General features: G+C 45.9%; 1 protein-coding gene across 1 annotated transcript in view; it reads right to left on the bottom strand.

Moving 5' to 3' along the window:
* The window catches only part of LOC115166962 (fibroblast growth factor 7), a 37,889-nt gene extending 11,151 nt beyond the window's left edge, over positions 1-26,738 (bottom strand). The window contains exons 1-2 of the mRNA XM_029720944.1: positions 26,591-26,738; positions 24,878-25,668 (exon numbers count right to left, since the gene is read on the bottom strand). Coding sequence (XP_029576804.1) covers positions 24,878-25,166 — 289 coding nt within the window. The 5' untranslated portion in view covers positions 25,167-25,668; positions 26,591-26,738. The remainder of the gene's footprint in view (positions 1-24,877; positions 25,669-26,590) is intronic.
* Positions 26,739-27,766: the final 1,028 nt, after the last annotated feature.

The raw sequence follows: 27,766 nt of genomic DNA, 5'->3' as shown, positions 1-27,766 counted from the left end.
CCTCTCTAGGGTAGGGGGCAGTATTTGCACGGCCGGATAAAAAACGTACCCGATTTAATCTGGTTATTACTACTGCCCAGAAACTAGAATATGCATATAATTGTTTGATTTGGATAGAAAACACCCTAAAGTTTCTAAAACTGTTTGAATGGTGTCTGTGAGTATAACAGAACTCATATGGCAGACAAAAACCTGAGAAGATTCCTTACAGGAAGTGCCCTCTCTGACCATTTCTTGGCCTTCTACACTCTCTTTATTGAAAACTGAGGATCTCTGCTGTAACGTGACACTTCCTACGGCTCCCATAGGCTCTCAGAAGGCGGCAGAACGTTGAATGATGACTTTGCAGGCCCTGGCTGAAAAAGAGTAGCGCATTTGGTAAGTGGTCGATCAGAGAACAATGAGACTGGCGCGCGCGTGCACGAGAAGAGTCCATTTTAGATTTTTAGTCTTTGAACGAAAACAGGGTTTCCCGGTCGGAATATTATCGCTTTTTTATGAGAAAAATCGCATAAAAATTTATTTTTAAACAGCGTTTGACATGCTTCGAAGTACGGTAATGGAATATTTAGAATTTTTATGTCACGATACGCGCCGGCGCGTCACCCTTCGTTACCCTTCGGATAGTGTCTTGAACGCACAAACAAAACAGAGGATATTTGAACATAACTATGGATTATTTTGAACCAAACCAACATTTGTTATTGAAGTAGAAGTCCTGGGAGTGCATTCTGACGAAGAACAGCAAAGGTAATCAAATTTTTCTTATAGTAAATCTGAGTTTGGTGAGTGCCAAACTTGGTGGGTGTCAAAATAGCTAGCCCGTGATGGCGAGCTATCTACTCAGAATATTGCAAAATGTGCTTTTGCCGAAAAGCTATTTTAAAATCGGACATAGCGATTGCATAAAGGAGTTCTGTATCTATAATTCTTAAAATAATTGTTATGTTTTTTGTGAACGTTTATCGTGAGTAATTTAGTAAATTCACCGGAAGTTTGCGGTGGGTATGCTACTTCTGAACGTCACATGCTAATGTAAAAAGCTGTTTTTTGATATAAATATGAACTTGATTGAACAAAACATGCATGTATTGTATAACATAATGTCCTAGGAGTGTCATCTGATGAAGATCATCAAAGGTTAGTGCTGCATTTAGCTGTGGTTTGGGTTTATGTGACATTATATGCTAGCTTGAAAAATGGGTGTCTGATTATTTCTGGCTGGGTACTCTGCTGACATAATCTAATGTTTTGCTTTCGTTGTAAAGCCTTTTTGAAATCGGACAGTGTGGTTAGATTAACGAGAGTCTTGTCTTTAAAATGGTGTAAAATAGTCATATGTTTGAGAAATTGAAGTAATAGCATTTCTAAGGTATTTGAATATCGCGCCACGGGATTCCACTGGCTGTTGAGTAGGTGGGACGATTTCGTCCCACATGCCCTAGAGAGGTTAAGATGCCTCGTCTCGACCAACCCCACTACCTGGAGCCGACAACTGGTTTGGGTGGAGTATGCCCGGAACACTCTTTCCTGTTCGGCCATGGGACTCTCCCCTTTCGAATGCTCCATGGGGTATCAGCCTCCATTCTTCCCAGAACAAGAGCAGGAAGTCAACATACCCTCGGCCCAGAAGTTTGTCCGCCGCTGTCGGCGTACCTGGAGAAGATCCCGGGCGGCGCTTCTCAAGACCAACTCCAGGTATCGTCGACAAGTGGATCGCCGCCGGACTCCAGCTCCTCACTATCGCATCGGGCAGAGGGTATGGCTATCCACACAGGACCTGCCCCTTCGGGTGGAGTCCCACAAACCTTCCCCCTATTTCATTGGCCCTTTCTCCATCTCTAGAGTCCTTAGTTCCACTGCTGTTCATTTTTTGTTACCCCGTACTCTCCGTATTCACCCTATGTTCCATGTGTCTAGGATTAAGCCCATGTCTCACAACCCTTTGTCTTCTGTTTCCAGGCCCACCCCTCCGCCCCGTGTCATCGATGGCCATCCGGTGTACACGGTGAGACGCCTCCTGAGTGTTCGTCCACGGGGCAGGGGATTCCAGTACCTGGTTAACTGGGAGGGTTATGGCCCGGAGGAGAGGTGCTGTGTCCCCGCTAGAGACATCCTGGACCCAGCCCTCATCGCCGACTTCCACTGCCGGCACCCCGGTCAACCAGGTATGCGCCCGGGTAGGACGCCAGGTGGAGCCCCTAGAGGGGGGGTACTGTCGCACCCTGATCTGTTTCACCTGTCTTTGTGCTTGTCTCCACCTCCTCCAGGTGTCACCCATCTTCCCCATTATCCCCTGGGTATTTAAACCTGTGTTTTCTGTCTGTGCCAGTTCGTCTTGTATGTTCCAAGTCAACCAGCGTGTTTTTCCTGTGCTCCTGACTTTTCTATTCTCTTTTGCTAGTCCTCCCGGTTGTGACCCTTGCCTGTTTTTTGGACTCTGTACCCGTCTGCCTGTCCTCGAGCCTGCCTGCCACACTGTACCTCCTGGACTCTGAACTGGTTTGGACCTTTTGCCTGTCCACGACCATTCTCTTGCCTACCCCTTTTGGATTACTAATAAATATCAAAGACTCAAACCATCTGCCTCCCGTGTCTGCATCGGAGTCTCGCCTTGTGACCTTATACTGACTGGCTCTCGTTCAGGCAAATGAGAAATAAGTGCACTCAGGCTATCCGGAAGGCCAAAGTTAGTTACTTTAAGGAGCAGTTCTCTCTCTGTAGGTCTAACCCCAAGAAGTTCTGGAAAACGGTTAAAGACCTGGAGAATAAACCCTCCTCCTCACAGCTGCCCATGTCCCTTAAAGTTAATGATGTGGTTGTTAATGACAAGAAGCACATGGCTGAGCTCTTTAATCACCACTTCATTAAGTCAGGATTCCTATTGACTCAGCCATGCCTCCTTGCCCGTCCAACATTTCCTAGTCTCCCACCCCTTCTAATGTGAGTATCCCAGATGCTTCTCCCTCTTTTTTCCCCTGCCCCGCAACAAAGTTTCTCCGTGCAGGCAGTCACTGAGTCCAAGGTGTTAAAAGAGCTCCTGAAACTTGACCCCAAATAACCATCTGGGTGAGATGGTTTAGACCCTTTCTTCTTTAAGGTTGCTGCCCATATTACCGCCAAGCCTATCTCCAACCTTTTTAACATATCTCTCCTTTCTGGGGAGGTTCTCATTGCTTGGAAGGTATCCATGGTTCATCCTTTATTTAAAGGGGGAGATTAAGCTGATCCTAACTGTTATAGGCCTATTTCTATTTTGCCCTGTTTATCAAAAGTGTTGGAAAAACTTGTCAATAATCAACTGACTGGCTTTCTTGATGTCTATAGTATTCTCTCTGGTATGCAAACTGGTTTCCGCTCAGGTTATGGATGTGTCACTGCAACCTAAAAGGTCCTCAATGATGTCGCCATTGCCTTTTATTCTAAGCAATGCTGTGCTGTTATTTTTATTGACTTGGCCAAAGCTTTTGATACGGTAGACCATTCCATTCTTGTGGGCCGGCTAAGGAGTATTGGTGTCTCTGAGGGGTCTTTGGCCTGGTTTGCTAACTACCTCTCTCAAAGAGTTCAGTGTATGACGTCAGAAAATCTGCTGTATCAGCAGGGGAGTACCTCAAGGCTCAATCCTAGGCCCCATGCTCTTCTCAATTTACATCAACAACATAGCTCAGGCAGTAGGAAGCTCTCTCATCCATTTAAATGCAGATGATACAGTCTGATACTCAGCTGGCCCCTCCCCGGATTTTGTGTTAAATGCTCTACAACAAAGCTTTCTTAGTGTCCAAGTTTTCTCTACCCTTAACCTTGTTCTGAACACCTCCAAAACAAAGGTCATGTGGTTTGGTAAGAAGAATGCCCCTCTCCCCACAGGTGTGATTTACTACCTCTGAGGGTTTAGAGCTTTAGATAGTCACCTCATATAAGTACTTGGGAGTATGGCTAGACAGTACACTGTCCTTCTCTGAGCACATATCAAAGCTGCAGGCTAAAGTTAAATCTAGACTTGGTTTCCTCTATCGTAATCGCTCCTCTTCCACCCCAGCTGCCAAACTAACCCTGATTCAGATGACCATCCTACCCATGCTAGATTATGGAGACATCATTTATAGATCGGCAGGTAAGGGTGCTCTCGAGTGGCTAAATGTTATTTACCATTCGGTCATCAGATTTGCCACCAATGCTCCTTATAGGACACATCACTGCACTCTATACTCCTATGTAAATGGGTCATCTCTGTAAACCCATCGCAAGACTCACTGGTCGATGCTTATTTATAAAACCCTCTTAGGCCTCACTCCCACCCCCTATCTGAGATATCTACTGAAGCCCTCATCCTCCACATACAACACCCGTTTTGACAGTCACATTCTGTTAAAGGTCCCGAAAGCACACACATCCCTGGGTCGCTCGTCTTTTTAGTTCACTGCAGCTAGCGACTGGAACGAGCTCCAACAAACACTCAAACTGGACAGTTTTATCTCAATCTATTCATTCAAAGACTCAATCATGGACACTCTTACTGACAGTTGTGGCTGCTTTACGTGTTGTATTGTCTCTACCTTCTTGCCCTTTGTGCTGTTGTCTGTGCCCAATAATGTTTGTACCATGTTTTGTGCTGCTACCATGTTGTGTTGCTACCATGCTGTGTTGCTACCATGCTGTGTTACGTGTTGCTGCCTTGCTATGTTTTTGTCGTAGGTCTCTCTTTATGTAGTGTTCTCTCTCTTGTCATGATGTGTGTGTTGTCCTATATTTTATTTTTAATCCCAGCCCCCGTCCCCGCAGGAGGCCTTTTGCCTTTTGGTAGGCCGTCATTGTAAATAAGAATTTGTTCTTAACTGACTTGCCTAGTTAAATAAAGGTTATATTAAAAAATAAACAGTGCACAGAAAGACACAGAGCAGGAGACACAGACAGAGTGACACAGACAGACAGAGCTACAGACAGACAGACACAGAGCTACAGACAGACACAGAGCTACAGACAGACACAGAGCTACAGACAGACACAGAGCTACAGGCAGGCAGACAGACTCAGAGCGACAGATAGGCAGACAGACTCAGAGCAACAGACAGGCAGGCAGACAGACTCAGAGCAACAGACAGGCAGGCAGACAGACACAGAGCAACAGACAGACAGACAGACACAGAGCAACAGACAGACACAGAGCAACAGACAGACAGAGCAACAGACAGACAGACAGACACAGAGCAACAGACAGACAGACACAGAGCAACAGACAGACAGACACAGAGCAACATACAGACAGACACAGAGCAACAGACAGACAGACACAGAGCAACAGACAGACACAGAGCAACAGACAGACACAGAGCAACATACATACATACAGACATACAGACACCGGGCAACAGACATGCATACAGACACAGAGCAATAGACAGACAGACATACAGACACACAGAAACATACAGACATACAGACACAGAGCAACAGACAGACAGACACAGAGCAACAGACAGACAGGCAGACACAGAGCAGCAGACAGACATACACAGAGCAACAGACAGAGACAGACAGACACAGAGCAGCAGACAGGCACACAGAGAGCAGCAGACAGGCACACAGAGAGACACAGAGCAACAGACAGGCACACAGAGACACACAGAGCAACAGACAGGCACACAGAGAGACACAGAGCAACAGACAGGCAGTTGTCATGCTTTGATGTGTGTGTAGCAGCTTCATGGACATAGACACTCAGATTAAGTGCTGAGCTCTTTGAGCCACAGCTATTTGTCAGATCAAAATTGATGCCAATATCTCAATGTCAGGGAGATAGAACTGCAGTGGAGCGGAGAGGGGGAGGGAGTGGGAGAGAGAGAACCGCTGTAACAGTCAGACTCAGAGAGCTAGAACACTGCCAAACCCTAACGTGAGAAACTTTACTAAACATTTTGGGTAAGTCTTGGATCATGTATTGAAGCCAATGGTACAGTTGTGGGAAGGTTGAAGTTGCACGAATGTTTCTCAATCCCTTCTTCTCAATCCAGCCCTCACTGGTTAATATCTCCCATGGGAAGCAGGAGATGATTCAGCCCTCACTGGTTAATATTTCCCATGGGAAGCAGGAGGTGATCCAACCCTCACTGGTTAATATCTCCCATGGGAAGCAGGATATGATCCAACCCTCACTGGTTAATATCTCCCATGGGAAGCAGGAGTTGATCCAACCCTCCCTGGTTAATATCTCCCATGGGAAGCAGGAGATGATCCAACCCTCACTGGTTAATATCTCCCATGGGAAGCAGGAGATGATCCAACCCTCACTGGTTAATATCTCCCATGGGAAGCAGGAGATGATCCATCCCTCACTGGTTAATATCTCCCATGGGAAGCAGGAGATGATCCAACCCTCACTGGTTAATATCTCCCATGGGAAGCAGGAGATGATCCAACCCTCACTGGTTAATATCTCCCATGGGAAGCAGGAGATGATCCAACCCTCACTGGTTAATATCTCCCATGGGAAGCAGGAGATGTTCCAACCCTCACTGGTTAATATCTCCAATGGGAAGCAGGATATGATTCGTCCCTCACTGGTTAATATCTCACATGGGAAGCAGGAGATGATCCAACCCTCACTGGTACAATCTCCCATGGGAAGCAGGAGCTGATCCAACCCTCACTGGTTAATATCTCCCATGGGAAGCAGGAGATGATCCAACCCTCACTGGTTAATATCTCCCATGGGAAGCAGGAGTTGATCCAACCCTCACTGGTTAATATCTCCCATGGGAAGCAGGAGTTGATCCAACCCTCACTGGTTAATATCTCCCATGGGAAGACTGGGGCTAGGCTGTAGTTATATGATGAGAGGTATTGTGTTGGGGCTAGGCTGTAGTTATATGATGAGAGGTATTGTGTTGGGGCTAGGCTGTAGTTATATGATGAGAGGTAGCGTGCTGGGGCTAGGCTGTAGTTATATGATGAGAGGTAGTGTGCTGGGGCTAGGCTGTAGTTATATGATGAGAGGTAGCGTGCTGGGGCTAGGCTGTAGTTATATGATGAGAGGTATTGTGTTGGGGCTAGGCTGTAGTTATATGATGAGAGGTAGTGTGCTGGGGCTAGGCTGTAGTTATATGATGAGAGGTAGCGTGCTGGGGCTGACTTTCGGCAAGCAGACAGAGTACTTTGTCACAGAAACACAGAGCTGAGAGCTACAAAGCAGCTGAGAGCTATAAAGCAGCTGAGAGCAATAAAGCAGCTGAGAGCTATAAAGCAGCTGAGAGCTATAAAGCAGCTGAGCGCTATAAAGCAGCTGAGAGCTATAAAGCAGCTGAGAGTTATAAAGCAGCTGAGAGCTATAAAGCAGCTGAGAGCTATAAAGCAGCTGAGCGCTATAAAGCAGCTGAGCGCTATAAAGCAGCTGAGCTGAGAGCTATAAAGCAGCTGAGCTGAGAGCTATAAAGCAGCTGAGAGCTATAAAGCAGCTGATAACTATAAAGCAGCTGAGAGCTATAAAGCAGCTGAGCTGAGCTGAGTGCTATAAAGCAGCTGAGAGCTATAAAGCAGCTGAGAGCTATAAAGCAGCTGAGAGCTATAAAGCAGCTGAGATCTATAAAGCAGCTGAGAGCTATAAAGCAGCTAAGCTGAGAGCTATAAAGCAGCTGAGCTGAGAGCTATAAAGCAGCTGAGAGCTATAAAGCAGCTGAGAGCTATCAAGCAGCTGAGCTGAGCTGAGTGCTATAAAGCAGCTGAGAGCTATAAAGCAGCTGGGCTGAGAGCTATGAAGCAGCTGAGAGCTATAAAGCAGCTGAGAGCTATAAAGCAGCAGAGCTATAAAGCAGCTGAGAGCTAATAAGCAGCTGGGTTGAGAGCTATAAAGCAGCTGAGTTGAGAGCTATAAAGCAGCTGAGCTGAGAGCTATAAAGCAGCTGAGAGCTATAAAGCAGCTGAGAGCTATCAAGCAGCTGAGCTGAGCTGAGTGCTATAAAGCAGCTGAGAGCTGTAAAGCAGCTGGGCTGAGAGCTATGAAGCAGCTGAGAGCTATAAAGCAGCTGAGAGCTACAAAAGCAGCAGAGCTATAAAGCAGCTGAGAGCTAATAAGCAGCTGAGTTGAGAGCTATAAAGCAGCTGAGTTGAGAGCTATAAAGCAGCTGAGAGCTATAAAGCAGCTGAGTTGAGCGCTATAAAGCAGCTGAGAGCTATAAAGCAGCTGAGCTGAGAGCTATAAAGCAGCTGAGAGCTATGAAGCAGCTGAGAGCTATGAAGCAGCTGAGAGCTATGAAGCAGCTGAGAGCTGAGAGCTATAAAGCAGCTGAGAGCTATAAAGCAACTGAGAGCTATAAAGCAGCTGAGCTGAGACCTATAAAGCAGCTGAGAGCTATAAAGCAGCTGAGAGCTATAAAGCAGCTGAGTTGAGAGCTATAAAGCAGCTGAGAGCTATAAAGCAGCTAAGAGCTATAAAGCACCTGAGAGCTATGAAGCAGCTGAGAGCTATGAAGCAGCTGAGAGCTGAGAGCTATAAAGCAGCTGAGAGCTATAAAGCAACTGAGAGCTATAAAGCAGCTGAGCTGAGAGCTATAAAGCAGCTGAGAGCTATAAAGCAGCTGAGTTGAGAGCTATAAAGCAGCTGAGAGCTATAAAGCAGCTGAGAGCTATGAAGCAGCTGAGAGCTATGAAGCAGCTGAGCTGAGAGCTATAAAGCAGCTGAGAGCTATAAAGCAGCTGAGAGCTATAAAGCAGCTAAGAGCTATGAAGCAGCTGAGAGCTATGAAGCAGCTGAGCTGAGAGCTATAAAGCAGCTGAGAGCTATAAAGCGGCTAAGAGCTATAAAGCAGCTGAGAGCTATAAAGCAGCTGAGCTGAGAGCTATAAAGCAGCTGAGAGCTATAAAGCAGCTGAGAGCTATAAAGCAGCTGAGCTGAGAGCTATAAAGCAGCTGAGCTGAGAGCTATAAAGCGGCTGAGAGCTATAAAGCAGCTGAGAGCTATAAAGCAGCTGAGAGCTATAAAGCAGCTGAGCTGAGAGCTATAAAGCAGCTGTGAGCTATAAAGCAGCTGAGAGCTATAAAGCGGCTGAGAGCTATAAAGCAGCTGAGAGCTATGAAGCAGCTGAGAGCTATAAAGCAGCTGAGAGCTATACACCTGCATCACAGTTGAGTGTGCGGATGTTTATTAGGAACCTGCATCACAGCTGAGTGTATGGATGTTTATTAGGAACCTGCATCACAGCTGAGTGTGTGGATGTTTATTAGGAACCTGCATCACAGCTGAGTGTGTGGATGTTTATTAGGAACCTGCATCACAGCTGAGTGTGTGGATGTTTATTAGGAACCTGCATCACAGCTGAGGGTATGGATGTTTTTTAGGAACCTGCATCACAGCTGAGTGTGTGGATGTTTTTTAGGAACCTGCATCACAGCTGAGTGTGTGGATGTTTTTTAGGTACCTGCATCACAGCTGAGTGTGTGGATGTTTATTAGGAACCTGCATCACAGCTGAGTGTGTGGATGTTTATTAGCAACCTGCATCACAGTTGAGTGTGTGGATGTTTTTTAGGAACCTGCATCACAGCTGAGTGTGTGGATGTTTATTAGGAACCTGCATCACAGCTGAGTGTGTGGATGTTTATTAGGAACCTGCATCACAGCTGAGTGTATGGATGTTTATTAGGAACCTGCATCACAGCTGAGTGTGTGGATGTTTATTAGGAACCTGCATCACAGCTGAGTGTGTGGATGTTTATTAGGAACCTGCATCACAGCTGAGTGTGTGGATGTTTATTAGGAACCTGGATCTCTTCTCTACTCTGGTGTTTCTAATCTTTTCTAAGGGTTTGTAAGTCGATGTGTGTCTTGTTACAGTCACAGGCGTCTGATGGTTTATGGTGCGTAACGCTGAGGATGCGTCTCAGGTCAGAGCTGACTGCTGAGGTTATTCAGGGAGACACACGGAGGCTGACACTGACTGATAAAACAGGGCCATATCTCTTATACTGTTATACTGTTATAATAGGGTCACAATATATTTGTAATACTAACAGCGTCGCAATACCATATACCGTACAGTATATTCTATTGTAATAACAGGGTAACAATAGTATTATCTGGTATATTGATATAACAGGGTAACAAATCAATGATACTGTTGTATATTGGTTATACTGTGTTATAACATGGTAACAAATCAACGATGCTGTTGTATATCTGTTATGCTGTGTTATAACATGGTAACAAATCAACGATGCTGTTGTATATCGGTTATACTGTGTTATAACATGGTAACAAATCAACGATGCTGTTGCATATCGGTTATACTGTGTTATAACATGGTAACACCAAACTGGAAGTCTTCCGACTAGCTTGGAAAGACAGTACCGTGCAGTATCGAAGAGCCCTCACTGCTGCTCGATCATCCTATTTTTCCAACTTAATTGAGGAAAATAAGAACAATCCGAAATTTATTTTTGATACTGTCGCAAAGTTAACTAAAAAGCAGCATTCCCAAAGAGAGGATGGCTCTCACTTCAGCAGTGATGAATTCATGAACTTCTTTGAGGAAAAGATCATGATCATTAGAAAGCAAATTACGGACTCCTCTTTAAATCTGCGTATTCCTCCAAAGCTCCGTTGTCCTGAGTCTGCACAACCCTGCCAGGACCTAGGATCAAGGGAGACACTAAAGTGTTTTAGTACTATATCTCTTGACACAATGATGAAAATAATCATGGCCTCTAAACCTTCAAGCTGCATACTGGACCCTATTCCAACTAAACTACTGAAAGAGCTGCTTTCTGTGCTTGGCCCTCCTATGTTGAACATAATAAACGGCTCTCTATCCACCGGATGTGTACCAAACTCACTAAAAGTGGCAGTAATAAAGCCTCTCTTGAAAAAGCCAAATCTTGACCCAGAAATTATAAAAAACTATCGGCCTATATCGAATCTTCCATTCCTCTCAAAAATGTTAGAAAAAGCTGTTGCGCAGCAACTCACTGCCTTCCTGAAGACAAACAATGTATACGAAACGCTTCAGTCTGGTTTTAGACCCCATCATAGCACTGAGACTGCACTTGTGAAGGTGGTAAATGACCTTTTAATGACGTCAGACCGAGGTTCGTCTGTCCTCGTGCTCCTAGATCTTGGTGCTGCTTTTGATACCATCGATCACCACATTCTTTTGGAGAGATTGGAAACCCAAATTGGTCTACATGGACAAGTTCTGGCCTGGTTTAGATCTTATCTGTCAGAAAGATATCAGTTTGTCTCTGTGAATGGTTTGTCCTCTGACAAATCAATTGTAAATTTGGTGTTCCTCAAGGTTCCGTTTTAGGACCACTATTGTTTTCACTATATATTTTACCTCTTGGGGATGTCATTCGAAAACATAATGTTAAATTTCACTGCTATGCGGACGACACACAGCTGTACATTTCAATGAAACATGGTGAAGCCCCAAAATTGCCCTCGCTAGAAGCCTGTGTCTCAGACATAAGGAAGTGGATGGCTGCAAACGTTTTACTCTTAAACTCGGACAAAACAGAGATGCTTTTTCTAGGTCCCAAGAAACAAAGAGATCTTCTGTTGAATCTGACAATTAATCTGGATGGTTGTACAGTCGTCTCAAATAAAACTGTGAAGGACCTCTGTGTTACTCTGGACCCTGATCTCTCTTTTGAAGAACATATCAAGACTGTTTCAAGGACAGCTTTTTTCCATCTACGTAACATAGGCTCGACTACTGCAATGCTCTACTTTCCGGCTACCCGGATAAAGCACTAAACAAACTTCAGTTAGTGCTAAATACGGCTGCTAGAATCCTGACTAGAACCAAAAAATGTGATCATATTACTCCAGTGCTAGCCTCCCTACACTGGCTTCCTGTTAAGGCAAGGGCTGATTTCAAGGTTTTACTGCTAACCTACAAAGCATTACATGGGCTTGCTCCTACCTATCTTTCCGATTTGGTCCTGCCGTACATACCTACACGTACGCTACGGTCACAAGACGCAGGCCTCCTAATTGTCCCTAGAATTTCTAAGCAAACGGCTAGAGGTAGAGCTTTCTCCTATAGAGCTCCATTTTTATGGAATGGTCTGCCTACCCATGTGAGAGACGCAGACTCAGTCTCAACCTTTTTAAGTCTTTACTGAAGACTTATCTCTTCAGTAGGTCCTATGATTAAGTGTAGTCTGGCCCAGGGGTGTGAAGGTGAACGGAAAGGCTGGAGCAACGAACCGCCCTTGCTGTCTCTGCCTTGCCGGTTCCCCTCTTTCCACTGGGATTCTCTGCCTCTAACCCTATTACAGGGGCTGAGTCACTGACTTACTGGTGTTCTTCCATGCCGTCCATGGGAGGGGTGCGTCACTTGAGTGGGTTGAGTCACTGACGTGGTCTTCCTGTCAGGGTTGGCGCCCCCCCTTGGGTTGTGCCATGGCGGAGATCTTTGTGGGCTATACTCGGCCTTGTCTTCGGACGGTAAGTTGGTGGTTGTAGACATCCCTCTAGTGGTGTGGGGGCTGTGCTTTGGCAAAGTGGGTGGGGTTATATCCTGCCTGTTTGGCCCTGTCCGGGGCTATCATCAGATGGGGCCACAGTGTCTTCTGATCCCTCCTGTCTCAGCCTCCAGTATTTATGCTGCAGTAGTTTATGTGTCGGGGGGCTAGGGTCAGTCTGTTACATCTGGAGTATTCTCTTGTCTTATCTGGTGTCCTGTGTGAATTTAAATATGCTCTCTCTAATTCTCTCTTTCTCTCTTTCTTTCTTTCTTTCTCTCGGAGGACCTGAGCCCTAGGACCATGCCTCAGGACTACCTGGCATGATGACTCCTTGCTGTCCCCAGTCCACCTGGCCATGCTGCTGCTCCAGTTTCAACTGTTCTGCCTGCGGCTACGGAACCCTGACCTGTTCACCGGACGTGCTTGTTGCACCCTCGACAACTACTATGATTATTATTATTTGACCATGCTGGTCATTTATGAACATTTTAACATCTTGACCATGTTCTGTTATAATATCCACCCGGCACAGCCAGAAGAGGACTGGCCACCCCTCATAGCCTGGTTCCTCTCAAGGTTTCTTCCTAGGTTTTGGCCTTTCTAGGGAGTTTTTCCTAGGGAGTTTTTCCTAGCCACCGTGCTTCTTTCACATGCATTGCTTGCTGTTTGGGGTTTTAGGCTGGGTTTCTGTACAGCACTTTGAGATTTCAGCTGATGTACGAAGGGCTATATAAATAAATTTGATTTGATTTGATTATCTGTCGGAAAGATATCTGTTTGTCTCTGTGAATGGTTTGTCCTCTGACAAATCAACTGTAAATTTCGGTGTTCCTCAAGGTTCCGTTTTAGGACCACTATTGTTTTCACTATATATTTTACCTCTTGGGGATGTCATTCAAAAACATAATGTTAAATTTCACTGCTATGCGGATGACACACAGCTGTACATTTCAATGAAACATGGTGAAGCCCCAAAATTGCCCTCGCTAGAAGCCTGTGTCTCAGACATAAGGAAGTGGATGGCTGCAAACGTTTTACTCTTAAACTCGGACAAAACAGAGATGCTTTTTCTAGGTCCCAAGAAACAAAGAGATCTTCTGTTGAATCTGACAATTAATCTGGATGGTTGTACAGTCGTCTCAAATAAAACTGTGAAGGACCTCGGCGTTACTCTGGACCCTGATCTCTCTTTTGAAGAACACATCAAGACTGTTTCAAGGACAGCTTTTTTCCATCTACGTAACATTGCAAAAATCAGAAACTTTCTGTCCAAAAATGACGCAGAAAAATTAATCCATGCTTTTGTTACTTCTAGGCAGGACTACTGCAATGCTCTACTTTCCGGCTACCCGGCTACCCGGCTACCCGGATAAAGCACTAAACAAACTTCAGTTAGTGCTAAATACGGCTGCTAGAATCCTGACTAGAACCAAAAAATGTGATCATATTACTCCAGTGCTAGCCTCCCTACACTGGCTTCCTGTTAAGGCAAGGGCTGATTTCAAGGTTTTACTGCTAACCTACAAAGCATTACATGGGCTTGCTCCTACCTATCTTTCCGATTTGGTCCTGCCGTACATGCCTACACGTACGCTACGGTCACAAGACGCGGGCCTCCTAATTGTTCCTCGAATTTCTAAGCAAACAGCTGGAGGCAGGGTTTTCTCCTATAGAGCTCCATTTTTATGGAATAGTCTGCCTACCCATGTGAGAGACGCAGACTCAGTCTCAACCTTTTTAAGTCTTTACTGAAGACACATCTCTTCGGTAGGTCCTATGATTAAGTGTAGTCTGGCCCAGGGGTGTGAAGGTGAACGGAAAGGCTGGAGCAACGAACCGCCCTTGCTGTCTCTGCCTGGCCGGTTTCCCCTCTTTCCACTGGGATTCTCTGCCTCTACCCCTATTACGGGGGCTGAGTCACTGGCTTACTGGTGTTCTTCCATGCCGTCCCTGGGAGGGGTGCGTCACTTGAGTGGGTTAAGTCACTGACGTGGTCTTCCTGTCTGGGTTGGCGCCCCCCCTTCGGCTGTGCCGTGGCGGAGATCTTTGTGGGCTATACTCGGCCTTGTCCCGTGATGGTATGTTGGTGGTTGGAGATATCCCTCCAGTGGTGTGGAGGCTGTGCTTTGGCAAAGTGGGTGGGGTTATATCCTACCTGTTTGGCCCTGTCCGGAGGGTTTCATCGGATGGGGCCACAGTGTCTCCTGACCCCTCCTGTCTCAGCCTCCAGTATTTATGCTGCAGTAGTTTGTGTCGGGGGGCTAGGGTCAGTCTGTCACATCAGGTGTATTTCTCTTGTCTTTTCCGGTGTCCTGTGTGAATTTAAATATGCTCTCTCTCTTTCTCTCTTTCTCTTTCTTTCTTTCTCTCTCTCGGAGGACCTGAGCCTTAGGACCATGCCTCAGGACTACCTGGCTTGATGACTCCTTGCTGTCCCCAGTTCACCTGGCCGTGCTGCTGCTCCTGTTCCAACTGTTCTGCCTGCAGCTATGGAACCCTGACCTGTTCACCGGACGTGCTACCTGTCCCAGACCTGCTGTTTTCAACTCTCTAGAGACAGCAGGAGCGGTAGAGATACTCTCAAAGATCGGCTATGAAAAAGCCAACTGACACTTACTCTTGTGTTACTGACTTGTTGCACCCTCGACAACTACTATGATTATTATTATTTGACCATGCTGGTCATTTATGAACATTTGAACATCTTGGCCATGTGCTGTTATAATCTCCACCCGGCACAGCCAGAAGAGGACTGGTCACCCCTCATAGCCTGGTTCCTCTCTAGGTTTCTTCCTAGGTTTTGGCCTTTCTAGGGAGTTTTTCCTAGCCACCGTGCTTCTACACCTGCATTGCTTGCTGTTTGGGGTTTTAGGCTGGGTTTCTGTACAGCAGTTTGACATATCAGCTGATGTAAGAAGGGCTATATAAATACATTTGATTTGATAACAAATCAACGATGCTGTTGTATATTGGTTATACTGTGTTATAACATGGTAACAAATCAACGATGCTGTTGTATATCGGTTATACTGTGTTATAACATGGTAACAAATCAACGATGCTGTTGTATATCTGTTATGCTGTGTTATAACATGGTAACAAATCAACGATGCTGTTGTATATTGGTTATACTGTGTTATAACATGGTAACAAATCAACGATGCTGTTGTATATTGGTTATACTGTGTTATAACATGGTAACAAATCAATGATACTGTTGTATATTGGTTATACTGTGTTAAAACATGGTAATAAATCAACGATGCTGTTGTATATTGGTTATACTGTGTTATAACATGGTAACAAATCAACGATGCTGTTGTATATCTGTTATACTGTGTTATAACAGGGTAACGATACTATTATATAGCCTATTTGTTCTACTGGTTTATAACAGGGTAACAATACTATTATATAGCCTATTTGTTCTACTGGTTTATAACAGGGTAACAATACTATTATATAGCCTATTTGTTCTACTGGTTTATAACAGGGTAACAATACTATTATATAGCCTATTTGTTCTACTGGTTTATAACAGGGTAACAATACTATTATATAGTCTGTTGTACTTGATTATAACAGGATAACAATACTATTATATAGTATGTTGTACTGGATTATACCAGGGTAACAATACTATTATATAGTCTGTTGTACTGGATTATACCAGGGTAACAATACTATTATATAGTCTGTTGTACTGGATTATAACAGGGTAACAATACTATTATATAGTATGTTGTACTGGATTATACCAGGGTAACAATACTATGATATAGTCTATCTGTTGTACTGGATTATAACAGGGTAACAATACTATTATATAGTCTGTTGTACTGGATTATAAAAGGGAAACAATACTATTATGTACTATATCTGTTGTACTGGGGCAACAGACACAACACACTCACCAGCAAACTGTCTGGAGGGTTTAAGAGGGTTCCCATATGTTTTTGAATAGCCTACAGCAGGGTTAGGCAACTACATTCAGCCGTAGGTCGATTTTTGTCGGAGCGGATGGTCAGGGGGCCAGAACATAACTTTAATAATTTGTACACTACAAATTGACCACAACTAAGTCCAAAAATAGATTGTATTTGAAAATAACAATACTTTCATACCTTGAATATACTGAGATAAGATCACGTGTCTATTTTTTGAATTTGTGGGAATACTTGGGAACAGATTTCCTAAATTAAACAAATTTCTAGCTGAATTCCAGGTGATTTTACAGTATTTTCTTTTTACCAAAAACAAAAAGCTTAAAATGCACTAAAAACTTTCGGGGGGCCAAAAGAAATCAATCACTGGTTTAAACTGGCTCTTGCAGACTCCTGGCATACAGTTACAAATTATTTCCTTAAAACCAGATACAGTAAAACATGCTCTGCTGTCTATGAAGACCCTTATTCAGTGTTTTCACTACAAGCCAACAGTCCTCTACTAGCGTCATATGTTAGTGATTCAGATTAATATGCTCTGCCAATGGCTGTGTCTGAAATCTGGTTTGCCTACTACTTACTTAAACTACATACTGTGTACTAATCATATAAACTCAGCAAAACAAGAAACGTCCTCTCACTGTCAACTGTGTTTATTTCCAGCAAACTTAGCATGTATAAATATTTGTATGAACATAACAAGATTCAACAACTGAGACATAAACTGAACAAGTTCCACAGACATGTGACTAACAGAAATTGAATAATGTTTCCCTGAACAAAGGGGGGTCAAAATCAAAAGTAACAGTCAGTACCTGGTGTGGCCACCAGCTGCATTAAGTACTGCAGTGCATCTCCTCCTCATGGACTGCACCAGATTTGCCAGTTCTTGCTGTGAGATGTTACCCAACTCTTCCACCAAGGCACCTGCAAGTTCCCAGACATTTCTGGGGGGAATGGCCCTAGCCCTCACCCTCCGATCCAACAGGTCCCAGACTTGCTCAATGGGATTGAGATCCGGACTCCTCGCTGGCCATGGCAGAACACTGACATTCCTGTATGGCAGGGAATCTCGCACAGAACGAGCAGTATGGCTGGTGGCATTGTCATGCTGGAGGGTCATGTCAGGATGAGCCTGCAGGAAGGGTACCACATGAGGAAGGAGGATGTCTTCCCTGTAACGCACAGCGTTAAGATATCGTGCAATGACAACAAGCTCAGTCCGATGATACTGTGACACACCGCCCCAGACCATGACGGACCCTCCACCTCCAAATTGATCCTGCTCCAGAGTACAGGCCTCGGTGGAACGCTCATTCCTTTGACGATAAACGCGAATCCGACCATCACCCCTGGTGAGGCAAAACCACGACTCAAATCAGATCAAATCAAAGTTTATTTGTCACGAGCGCCGAATACAACAGGAATACAACAATGAATACAACAGGAATATAACCTTACAGTGAAATGCTTACTTACAGGCTCTAACCAATAGTGCGGAAAAAAGGTATGTGTGTGTGTGTGTAGGTAAGTAAAGAAATAAAACAACAGTAAAAAGACATTTGAAAATAAGAGTAGCAAGGCTATATACAGACACCGGTTAGTCAGGCTTATTGAGGTAGTATGTACATGTAGATATGGTTAAAGTGACTATGCATATATGATGAACAGAGAGTAGCAGTAGCGTAAAGAGAGGGGTTGGCGGGTGGTGGGACACAATGCAGATAGCCCGATTAGCCAATGTGTGGGAGCACTGGTTGGTCGGGACAATTGAGGTAGTATGTACATGAATGTATAGTTGAAGTGACTATGCATATAAGATAAACATAGAGTAGCGGGGGGGGGGGGGGGGGGGCACACAATGCAAATAGTCCGGGTAACCATTTGGTTAGCTGTTCAGGAGTCTTATGGCTAGGGTTGGTATTACAGACTCAATCAGGGACATGTTGAAAATGTCAGTGAAGACACCTGCCAGTTGGTCAGCACATGCCCGGAGCACACGTCCTGGTAATCCATCTGTCCCCGCAGCCTTGTGAATTTTGACCTGTTTAAAGGTCTTACTCACGTCGGCTATGGAGGGCGTGATCACACAGTCGTCCAGAACAGCTGATGCTCTCATGCATGCCTCAATGTTGCTTACCTCGAAGCGAGCATAGAAGTGATTTAGCTTATCTGGTAGGCTCGTGTCACTGGGCAGCTCGCGGCTGTGCTTCCCTTTGTAGTCTGTAATAGTTTGCAAGCCCTGCCACATCGGAGCCGGTGTAGTATGATTCAATCTTAGCCCTGTATTGACGCTTTGCCTGTTTGATGGTTCGTCGCAGGGCATAGCGGGATTTCTTGTAAGCTTCCGGGTTAGAGTCCCGCACCTTGAAAGCGGCAGCTATACCCTTTAGCTCAGTGCGAATGTTGCCTGTAATCCATGGCTTCTGGTTGGGGTATGTACGTACAGTCACTGTGGGGACGACGTCCTCAATGCACTTATTGATAAAGCCAGTGACTGATGTGGTGTATTCCTCAATGTCATCGGAAGAATCCCGGAACATGTTTCAGTCTGTGATAGCAAAACAGTCCTGTAGTTTAGCATCTGCTTTATCTGACCATTTTTCTATACACCGAGTCACTGGTGCTTCCCTGTGGCTCAGTTGGTAGAGCATGGCGTTTGCAACTCCAATATTTACATTTTACATTTATGTCATTTAGCAGACGCTCTTATCCAGAGCGACTTACAGATTGGTGCATTCACCTTATGATATCCAGTGGAACAACCACTTTACAATAGTACATCTATATATTTTCTTTTTTTTGGGGGGGGGGGTAGAAGGATTACTTTATCCTATCCCAGGTATTCCTTAAAGAGGTGGGGTTTCAGGTGTCTACGGAAGGTGGTGATTGACTCCGCTGTCCTGGCGTCGTGAGGGAGCTTGTTCCACCATTGGGGTGCCAGAGCAGAGAACAGTTTTGACTGGGCTGAGCGGGAACTGTGCTTCCGCAGAGGTAGGGGGGCCAGCAGGCCAGAGATGGATGAACGCAGTGCCCTTGTTTGGGTGTCGGGCCTGATCAGAGCCTGAAGGTACGGAGGTGCCGTTCCCCTCACAGCTCCGTAGGCAAGCACCATGGTCTTGTAGCAGATGCGAGCTTCAACTGGAAGCCAGTGGAGTGTGCGGAGGAGCGGGGTGATGTGAGAGAACTTGGGAAGGTTTAACACCAGACGGGCTGCGGCGTTCTGGATGAGTTGTAGGGGTTTAATGGCACAGGCAGGGAGCCCCGCCAACAGCGAGTTGCAGTAATCCAGATGGGAGATGACAAGTGCCTGGATTAGGACCTGCGCCGCTTCCTGTGTAAGGCAGGGTCGTACTCTGCGAATGTTGTAGAGCATGAACCTACAGGATCGGGTCACCGCCTTGATGTTAGCGGAGAATGACAGGGTGTTGTCCAGGGTCACGCCAAGGCTCTTAGCACTCTGGGAGGAGGACACAATGGAGTTGTCCACCGTGATGGCGAGATCATGGAAAGGGCAGTCCTTCCCCAGGAGGAAGAGCAGCCAACATGGTGTGTGCAACGCCAGGGTTGTGGGTTCGATTCCCATTGGGGGCCAGTACAACTACCAACAAATGCATGAAATGTATGCATTCACTACTGTAAGTCGCTCTGGATAAGAGCGTCTGCTAAATGACTAAAATGTAAATGTAAATGCTTCCTGCTTTAAATTTTGCTTGTAAGCAGGAATCAGGAGGATAGAGTTGTGGTCGGATATACCAAATGGAGGGCGAGGGAGAGCTTTGTATGCGTCTCTGTGTGTGGAGTACAGGTGATCTAGAATTTTTTTCCCTCTGGTTGCACATTTAACATGTTGATAGAAATTTGGTAGAACTGATTTAAGTTTCCCTGCATTAAAGTCTCCGGCCACTTGGAGCACCGCCTCTGGGTGAGTGGTTTCCTGTTTGCTTATTTCCTTATACAGCTGGCTGAGTGCGGTCTTAGTACCAGCATCTGTCTGTGGTCTTAAATAAACAGCCACTAAAAGTATAGCTGAGAACTCTCTAGGCAAGTAGTGTGGCCTGCAATTTATCACAATATACTCTACTTCAGGCGAGCAAAATCTAGAGACTTCCTTAGATTCCGTGCACCAGCTGTTGTTTACAAATATGCACAGACCCCTCCCCCTCGTCTTACCGGAGTGTGCTGTTCTATCTTGCCGGTGCAGCGTGTATCCCGCTAGCTGAATATCCACGTCGTCATTCAGCCACTATTCCGTGAAACATAGCACGGCCTCTTAACACTGTCCACCCTGCGAAACAGATCCTATACCTGTTTCTGTAACGGCCTCTTAACACTGTCCACCCTGAGAAACAGATCCTATGCCTGTTTCTGTAATGGCCTCTTAACACTGTCCACCCTGAGAAACAGATCCTATGCCTGTTTCTGTAATGGCCTCTTAACACTGTCCACCCTGAGAAACAGATCCTATGCCTGTTTCTGTAACGGCCTCTTAACACTGTCCACCCTGAGAAACAGATCCTATGCCTGTTTCTGTAACGGCCTCTTAACACTGTCCACCCTGAGAAACAGATCCTATGCCTGTTTCTGTAACGGCCTCTTAACACTGTCCACCCTGAGAAACAGATCCTATGCCTGTTTCTGTAATGGCCTCTTAACACTGTCCACCCTGAGAAACAGATCCTATGCCTGTTTCTGTAATGGCCTCTTAACACTGTCCACCCTGAGAAACAGATCCTATGCCTGTTTCTGTAACAGCCTCTTAACACTGTCCACCCTGAGAAACAGATCCTATGCCTGTTTCTGTAACAGTATCTCATTGTTGGGGTACTCTCTTGTTTTGTCATAAAGGGTTAGAAAGACTGACTAGATAACAATAGAAACGGGATGATTTAGTCTGCTGTAGTCAGCACAAATAGCACATAAATATATGTATCTAAATTACTTCCTGTCAGCCATTGGAGTCCATCTAGTTCCATCACCGAGTCTCAGACACTAGTTTGAAAGACTAGAGTTCACTTCATAATCCATCGCTGAACCCGTTCACTGTCTGTCTGAGTAAAGTCTTAGATTGTCGTCTGTGCTCAGAGATGCGCTTAAGGGGAAAAATATAGTTCAGCTCTGAGAGAACAAACTGTTGTGACCAACGGTCACTCTTTCCCCACTTTGTCATGTTTGTGTCCGCCTGTCTGCCTGTCTGTCCGTCCGTCCGTCCGTCCGTCCGTCCGTCCGTCCGTCTGTCTGTGCAGCGGTTGTGTTCAAGGCTGGTTAGTCCCCCAAGCCCACCTCACTTCACCTCGGCCCTGCTCAGCCCAGCCCACCTCACCCCACCTCACTTCACCTCAGCCCTGCTCAGCCCAGCCCACCTCACCCCACCTCACTTCACCTCAGCCCTGCTCAGCCCAGCCCACCTCACCCCACCTCACTTCACCTCGGCCCTGCTCAGCCCAGCCCACCTCACCCCACCTCACTTCACCTCAGCCCTGCTCAGCCCAGCCCACCTCACCCCACCTCACTTCACCTCGGCCCTGCTCAGCCCAGCCCACCTCACCCCACCTCACTTCACCTCAGCCCTGCTCAGCCCAGCCCACCTCACCCCACCTCACTTCACCTCGGCCCTGCTCAGCCCAGCCCTCCGCACCTCACCCCACCTCACTTCACCTCACCCCAGCTCAGACCAGCCTAGGCCAGACAGGAACAGAGCAATATGAATCAAAGATTTATTAGCTGTATTCATGCCCATGCTGGGCTCTTCAAAGGCCTGTCTGCCTGTGTGTGTGCGTGTGTGTGTGTGTGTGTGTGCGTGTGCGTGTGCGTACCTGCGTGTGTGCGTGCCTGCATGTCTCCCTGCGTGCTATTGTCAGACACATCTGGGTGGATCCATTTCTCTGCTTTTTAGGGCCAGTTTTTGTTTCGCAAGACCCATCTTCCCCCTCCTCACCAGAGACAGAGGCTACCCTGGTCACGCCTACATTCCACAGCCAGATAGACAGGCATATGGACAGGTGAGCAGGCAAACAAATAGACAGACAGACAGACAGACAGACAGACAGACAGACAGACAGACAGACAGACGTGTGAGCAGACAGACAGGTAGACAGGCTACCCTGGTCACGCCAACATTCCACAGCCAGAAAGACAGACATATGGACAGGTGAGCAGGCAGACAGACAGATAGATAGATAGACAGGCGGGCGTGTGAGCAGACAGACAGGTAGACAGGCTACCCTGGTCACGCCAGCATTCCACTGACAAACAGACAGATAGACAGACAGGCAGGGAGGGAGGCAGGCAGACGGGCAGGTGAGCAGACAGGCAGGCAGGCAGGCAGGCAGGCAGGCAGGCAGGCAGGCAGGCAGACAGACAGACAGACAGACAGACAGACAGACAGACAGACAGACAGACAGACAGACAGACAGACAGACAGACAGAGACGGGCGGTTGGGCGGGCGGAGAGTGAAGAGACAGACAGACAGACATTATTGAAACCTATAGAGTGATTGTTTTGATGTCACACTCACACATACTAACCCCGTATCTCTGTGGATAGACTAGGTCAGCTTGGGCTACTTCACTGAGGTGTTTAATATGTGTGTGGGTGCGTGCGTGTTTCATGCCAGTTCATTTGTCCTGACCGTCTGCATCCCCAGCCCCAACTCCCAGCCCCTTGGTTTACTTCATTAGTGGCTGTGTTTACATGGTGTTATGGTTGGCTCTGCCAGAGTCCACACCTGCTTCACTTTACCTCTGTCACTTTGGCTGCCCTAACAGAGACACATGACCCATTACCAGTGTGATTACACTGCAGAGGGAACATTGGACAATAACATCAGGCTGCTCCAGGGAGTCCCAGAGGGGAGAGAGCTAGCTGCTATATGACCGTGTTCCAACAGCCTTATTACTCACTCAACAGACTGGGAGATAACTCACACAGACTGTTTTTCTGCTCTCTGTTTTTCTGCTCTCTGTTTCTTTCTTCACTTTCTTTCCCCCTCTCTATTGCTCTCTCTCTCTCTCTCCATCTCTGACTAGACATGAGTGACTAAGATCTCAGCAACGTGGACATTGCTCAACCATATTGTTATTAGCAGTAACACATCAACCGTAAAAATGTTTAGACATCTCTGAGAGTCTAAAGCAGCCCATAAATATACAGTGAGTAGAATGTAGTCATCCTCTCCACATCTACTGTTGCTGAGTCTACTCAGAGCCACCTGTTAGTAAGAGATGAATCCTACAACACACACTGGAATTCAATCAAACCTGCCCCACCAGTTTACGCGGTATCTATCTTTGTTTACAGACTACGACTTACGCAATATGAGTTTGTTTGATTGAATTCCATTGAAGTGATGAGTCCTAAGACAACACATACTGTAGATGTTAAGATGTGGATAATAAAACCAGCCTTACTGTAGCAATTCATGGGGTATAAAACATATAATATAACATTTGGATCTGTAACATTACTGTAACATTTGGCGGGTCTTATAGATATAGATATACACTAGATAGATAATTCTTACTGTAACAGTTGGCGAGTTAAGGGTTAATTAGGGTTAAGTGCCTTGCTCAAGGGTACATCAACAGATTTTCACCTTGTCAGTTCGGGGATTCGAACTAGGGACCTGTCGGTTACTGGCTCAATGCTCTAACCCAGCGGTGTCAAACAAATTTTGTTCCAGGAGCCCCTATTTGGTCGAGGTCAAGGGGCCCAGGGGCCACACCAAAAATTGGCTATATTTTCGCTCCGTTAAAAGTAGTCTTCTATCCATCGTTTTGGGAATTTTCAATGCTCCTGGACTGTCTAGCAAGAAACTGTATGATTGTAGGTCCATTATCATTTATACTCAGTTTTGATTTGGTTTTAGTCATTTTAAAGTATATTGAGTTCGTTCCCCCTCGAGGGCCCGGACACCCCTGCTCTAACCTGCTAAGCTACCTGCCGCCCTATACAGTGTATAGATCAGTCTCACTGTAACAGTTGGTGGGGTCTTATAGATAGATATACAGTATATAGATCAGTTTTACTGTAACAGTTGGTGGGCCTTAACAGTTGGTGGGCTATATATATATATATATATATATATAGCCCCATACAGTGTATATATGTATATATATACAGTATATAGATCAGTCTTACTGTAACAGTTGGTGGGGTTTTATAGATAGATATACAGTATATAGATCAGTCTCACTGTAACACTTAGCGGCAGCCACTATTTAGCAGCAGCGGCAACGATTTAGCAGAGGCGGCAACGATTTAGCAGCGGCGGCCACGATTTACCAACAGTGGCAATGATTTAGCAGCGGTGGCCACGATTTACCAACGGCAGCCCCAATTTAGCAGCGGAGGCCACGATTTAGCAGCGGCGGCGCGGATTTACCCATGGCGGCCCAGATTTAGCAGCGGCGGGCATAATTTAGCGGCGGTGTGCCGCTGCTAAATGTATATAGGGGAAACACTGGTCTTACTGTAACAGTTGGTGGGGTCTTGTGTCCCGTTGATGTTGCCGTAGTCGTCGACGGTAAGGAACCACTGCGTCCGGCTGAACAGCTGTCGTATGCGTACGTCTCCCCCTTCCATGTAGTCGTAGTTCCGTGCGTGGCGCTCGTGCTTGGAGCAGTTCATGATGGCGGCCAGCTGCTCGGGTGTGCAGTCGCTGCAGGCCACACACACGCTGCCCAGCAGGATGATGATGTGAAGGTACAGTCCCGACAGCAAGTTAGGCAGGTTGCATGGCAGTGGCATCCATCTGGGCATTATAATGCACTGCTGTGGGGCGCTACGGACAACATGCTGAAATACTGCTGTCTGCTCTGGCAGACAGAACAGAACAGAGTGCCAGACAGAGCCCTCCTAGCGCTGTTCACTAGGAGCCTGGACGGGCTGGTCCCCCTGACCTGTGACCTGTAACCCCTGGCTGGGGCGCTGAGGCCAGCTGGTGGGAGGTGGAGTGGGTGGAGGGTAGGAGGGTTGGAGAGTGACCAGGCACTTGTGCGATGTCTCTCTCTGTTTGGAGTTGTTGTCTGTCTCTCCGTTGTTAGGACACAAGGCTGTAGGTTGATGTTCGTCTGTCTCACTGTCTCTCTGTATGAATGAGGCCAGTCTTTATGTTGATGTCCGTCAGTCTGTCTCAGTGTAATCCTCACTGTGTGTGTCGGCTGTGTGATCCCGGCAGAGGAGACCGTCGTCCAACAGCAGACATTGTCTTGTCTGTTTCCGTCTGTTTCCGGATGTTTCAGGGGTTCTGTGGAGGCCAGAGCTGTGGAAGAGAAGGATGTTTTTGTGTGTGTGTTAGATGTCTGTAATTTCTTCAGCCTGTAATTTAAACAGCAGTCCAATGGATGTGGATCTACTGTATACTACTACTCAGTCCCACTTGGATAGTCTATGATTCCCAGACAGTGTTGAGTGTTAAAGTGAGGAGTTGAGCTGCAGTGCTGAATGTAACACTGGACATCTGCTTTAGGTTTGTAACCTTGCTCTAATAGATGGTCCCTCTTAATCCCAGTGTGTAGTGGTTTACCAAACTGTCCCCAGCCCAGTCTACTGCCTACTGTACTGTACCTTACTGATCTGTGCTTTCCAAACCTATTCAATTAGCAACAACACTGATTGTGATATGTCCGATTTCATAGATTGTGTTGTCAATGGCTCTATCGGTCGCAGCGATCTTGTTGTTGTCATTTGTCTCAGACAGAGTTGTCTGGAAATGGAAATGGGAGCTGTGCATGCTCAAGATGTGATTCTCAAAAGATGCCAGCTCAAGATATGATTCTCAAAAGATGCCAGCTCAAGATGCGAGTTCAAGTTCCTGAATAAAGTCAAAAAGTGAACTGAAATTAACTCTCCTTTAGCTGTGTGTGGATAGATGGAAATATCCTAGAGCTGCTATCTCTATATTTCTGTATATATCTCTAAAGCTCTATCTGTAATATCTGTATCTATCTGCAACAGTAGACTTTCAGTCAGTCTCAACAGATAAACAAAAGCCTCACCGAAACCTGAGCTCCTATACACACATTCACTCATCAATTCACTAAATCACAAAGAATCCAACAACTCTTCATTCATTTCCTAATATATGTCCTACAAGTTTTCTTACTGCAGAGCAGTTCTTAACTGAATTGACTACGAAGAGAAGGAATAGAGAAGAGTTGAATAAAGTTGGAATAAAAACTTACATTAGTATTGAGCGTTCAGCGATGAAACAGTTAGTGGTATTCCTTTTCCTTAGAAGGTTTAGAGTTACTGTGGTCCCACTGCTCCTGATTACTTACACACAAGCTGTGTGTGTGTGTGTGTGTGTGTGTGTAGCTGTGTGTGTGTGTGTGTGTGTGTGTGTGTGTGTGTGTAGCTGTGTGTGTGTAGCTGTGTAGGTGTGAGTGTCAGAGGAGTGAGTGTCAGAGTGTCAGAGGAGTGAGTGTGTGAGTGTCAGAGGAGTCTGTGGGTATGTGGATGTATGTGTGTGAGAGAGAGAGAGAGAGAGAGAGAGAGCGAGAGAGAGAGAGAAAGAGTGTATGTATGTATGTATGTATGTATGTATGTATGTATGTATGTATGTATGTATGTATGTATGTATGTATGTATGTATGTATGTATGTATGTATGTATGTATGTATGTATGTATGTATGTGTGTGCATGTCCCTGGGACTTCTCAGTTAGTCAGTGCTTTAGCAGCCAGTCTCTCCTCTCTGTAGTGTGAGCTGTGCAACATCCTCCCTGTCCGTCTGTCTGTCTGTTGTGGGCTAGCAGGGAAGGCTAGCTCAGTCAGATAAATGTCTCTCTGACCTCACGCAACAGCAATTAGCTCCCAGCCACTCAGCTGTCACTGGTGGAGAGAGAGGGAGACAGAGAGGGAGAGAGTACCCCGTTCATCACCAACCCTCGCCCCAAAACTCCCCCTTCTGTTCCACCCTGTTTCTCTCTCTGTTTTACTCTCCTCTCTCTCTCTCTCTCTCTCATGCTATATCTCTATTTTTTTCAATTTCGTTCTCTCTCTCTCTTTCTCTGTTTTACTCTCTTTCTATCTCTTTCTCTATCTCTGTATCTCTGTATCTCTGTGTTTTTGTCTGCCTGTCGGCCAGTCATCCTGAGAGGGAGCTAGAAACATGAAGAAATAGCTGATTTTCTCCTGGTCTGCTCCTGGAAAGTCATTCTTACATTAGCATGTTCTTTCAACGACCAGCGCAGCATCTCTCTCCCCCTTCCCCACCAAATGCCCCCTCACTTAAACGCTTTAGCAGTGTTTCAAATGTCAATTCCTGTGTCACTTTAAATTTAGTTAGAATTAAAGAGCGGGATGAGATTGAATTAAAGAGCGGGATGAGATTATTACACAAAATTACAAACATCCAAA

The sequence above is a fragment of the Salmo trutta genome, chromosome 29, assembly GCF_901001165.1.
Source record: "Salmo trutta chromosome 29, fSalTru1.1, whole genome shotgun sequence".
Taxonomy (NCBI): domain Eukaryota; kingdom Metazoa; phylum Chordata; class Actinopteri; order Salmoniformes; family Salmonidae; genus Salmo; species Salmo trutta.
This window is presented reverse-complemented; position numbering and strand designations above follow the sequence as displayed.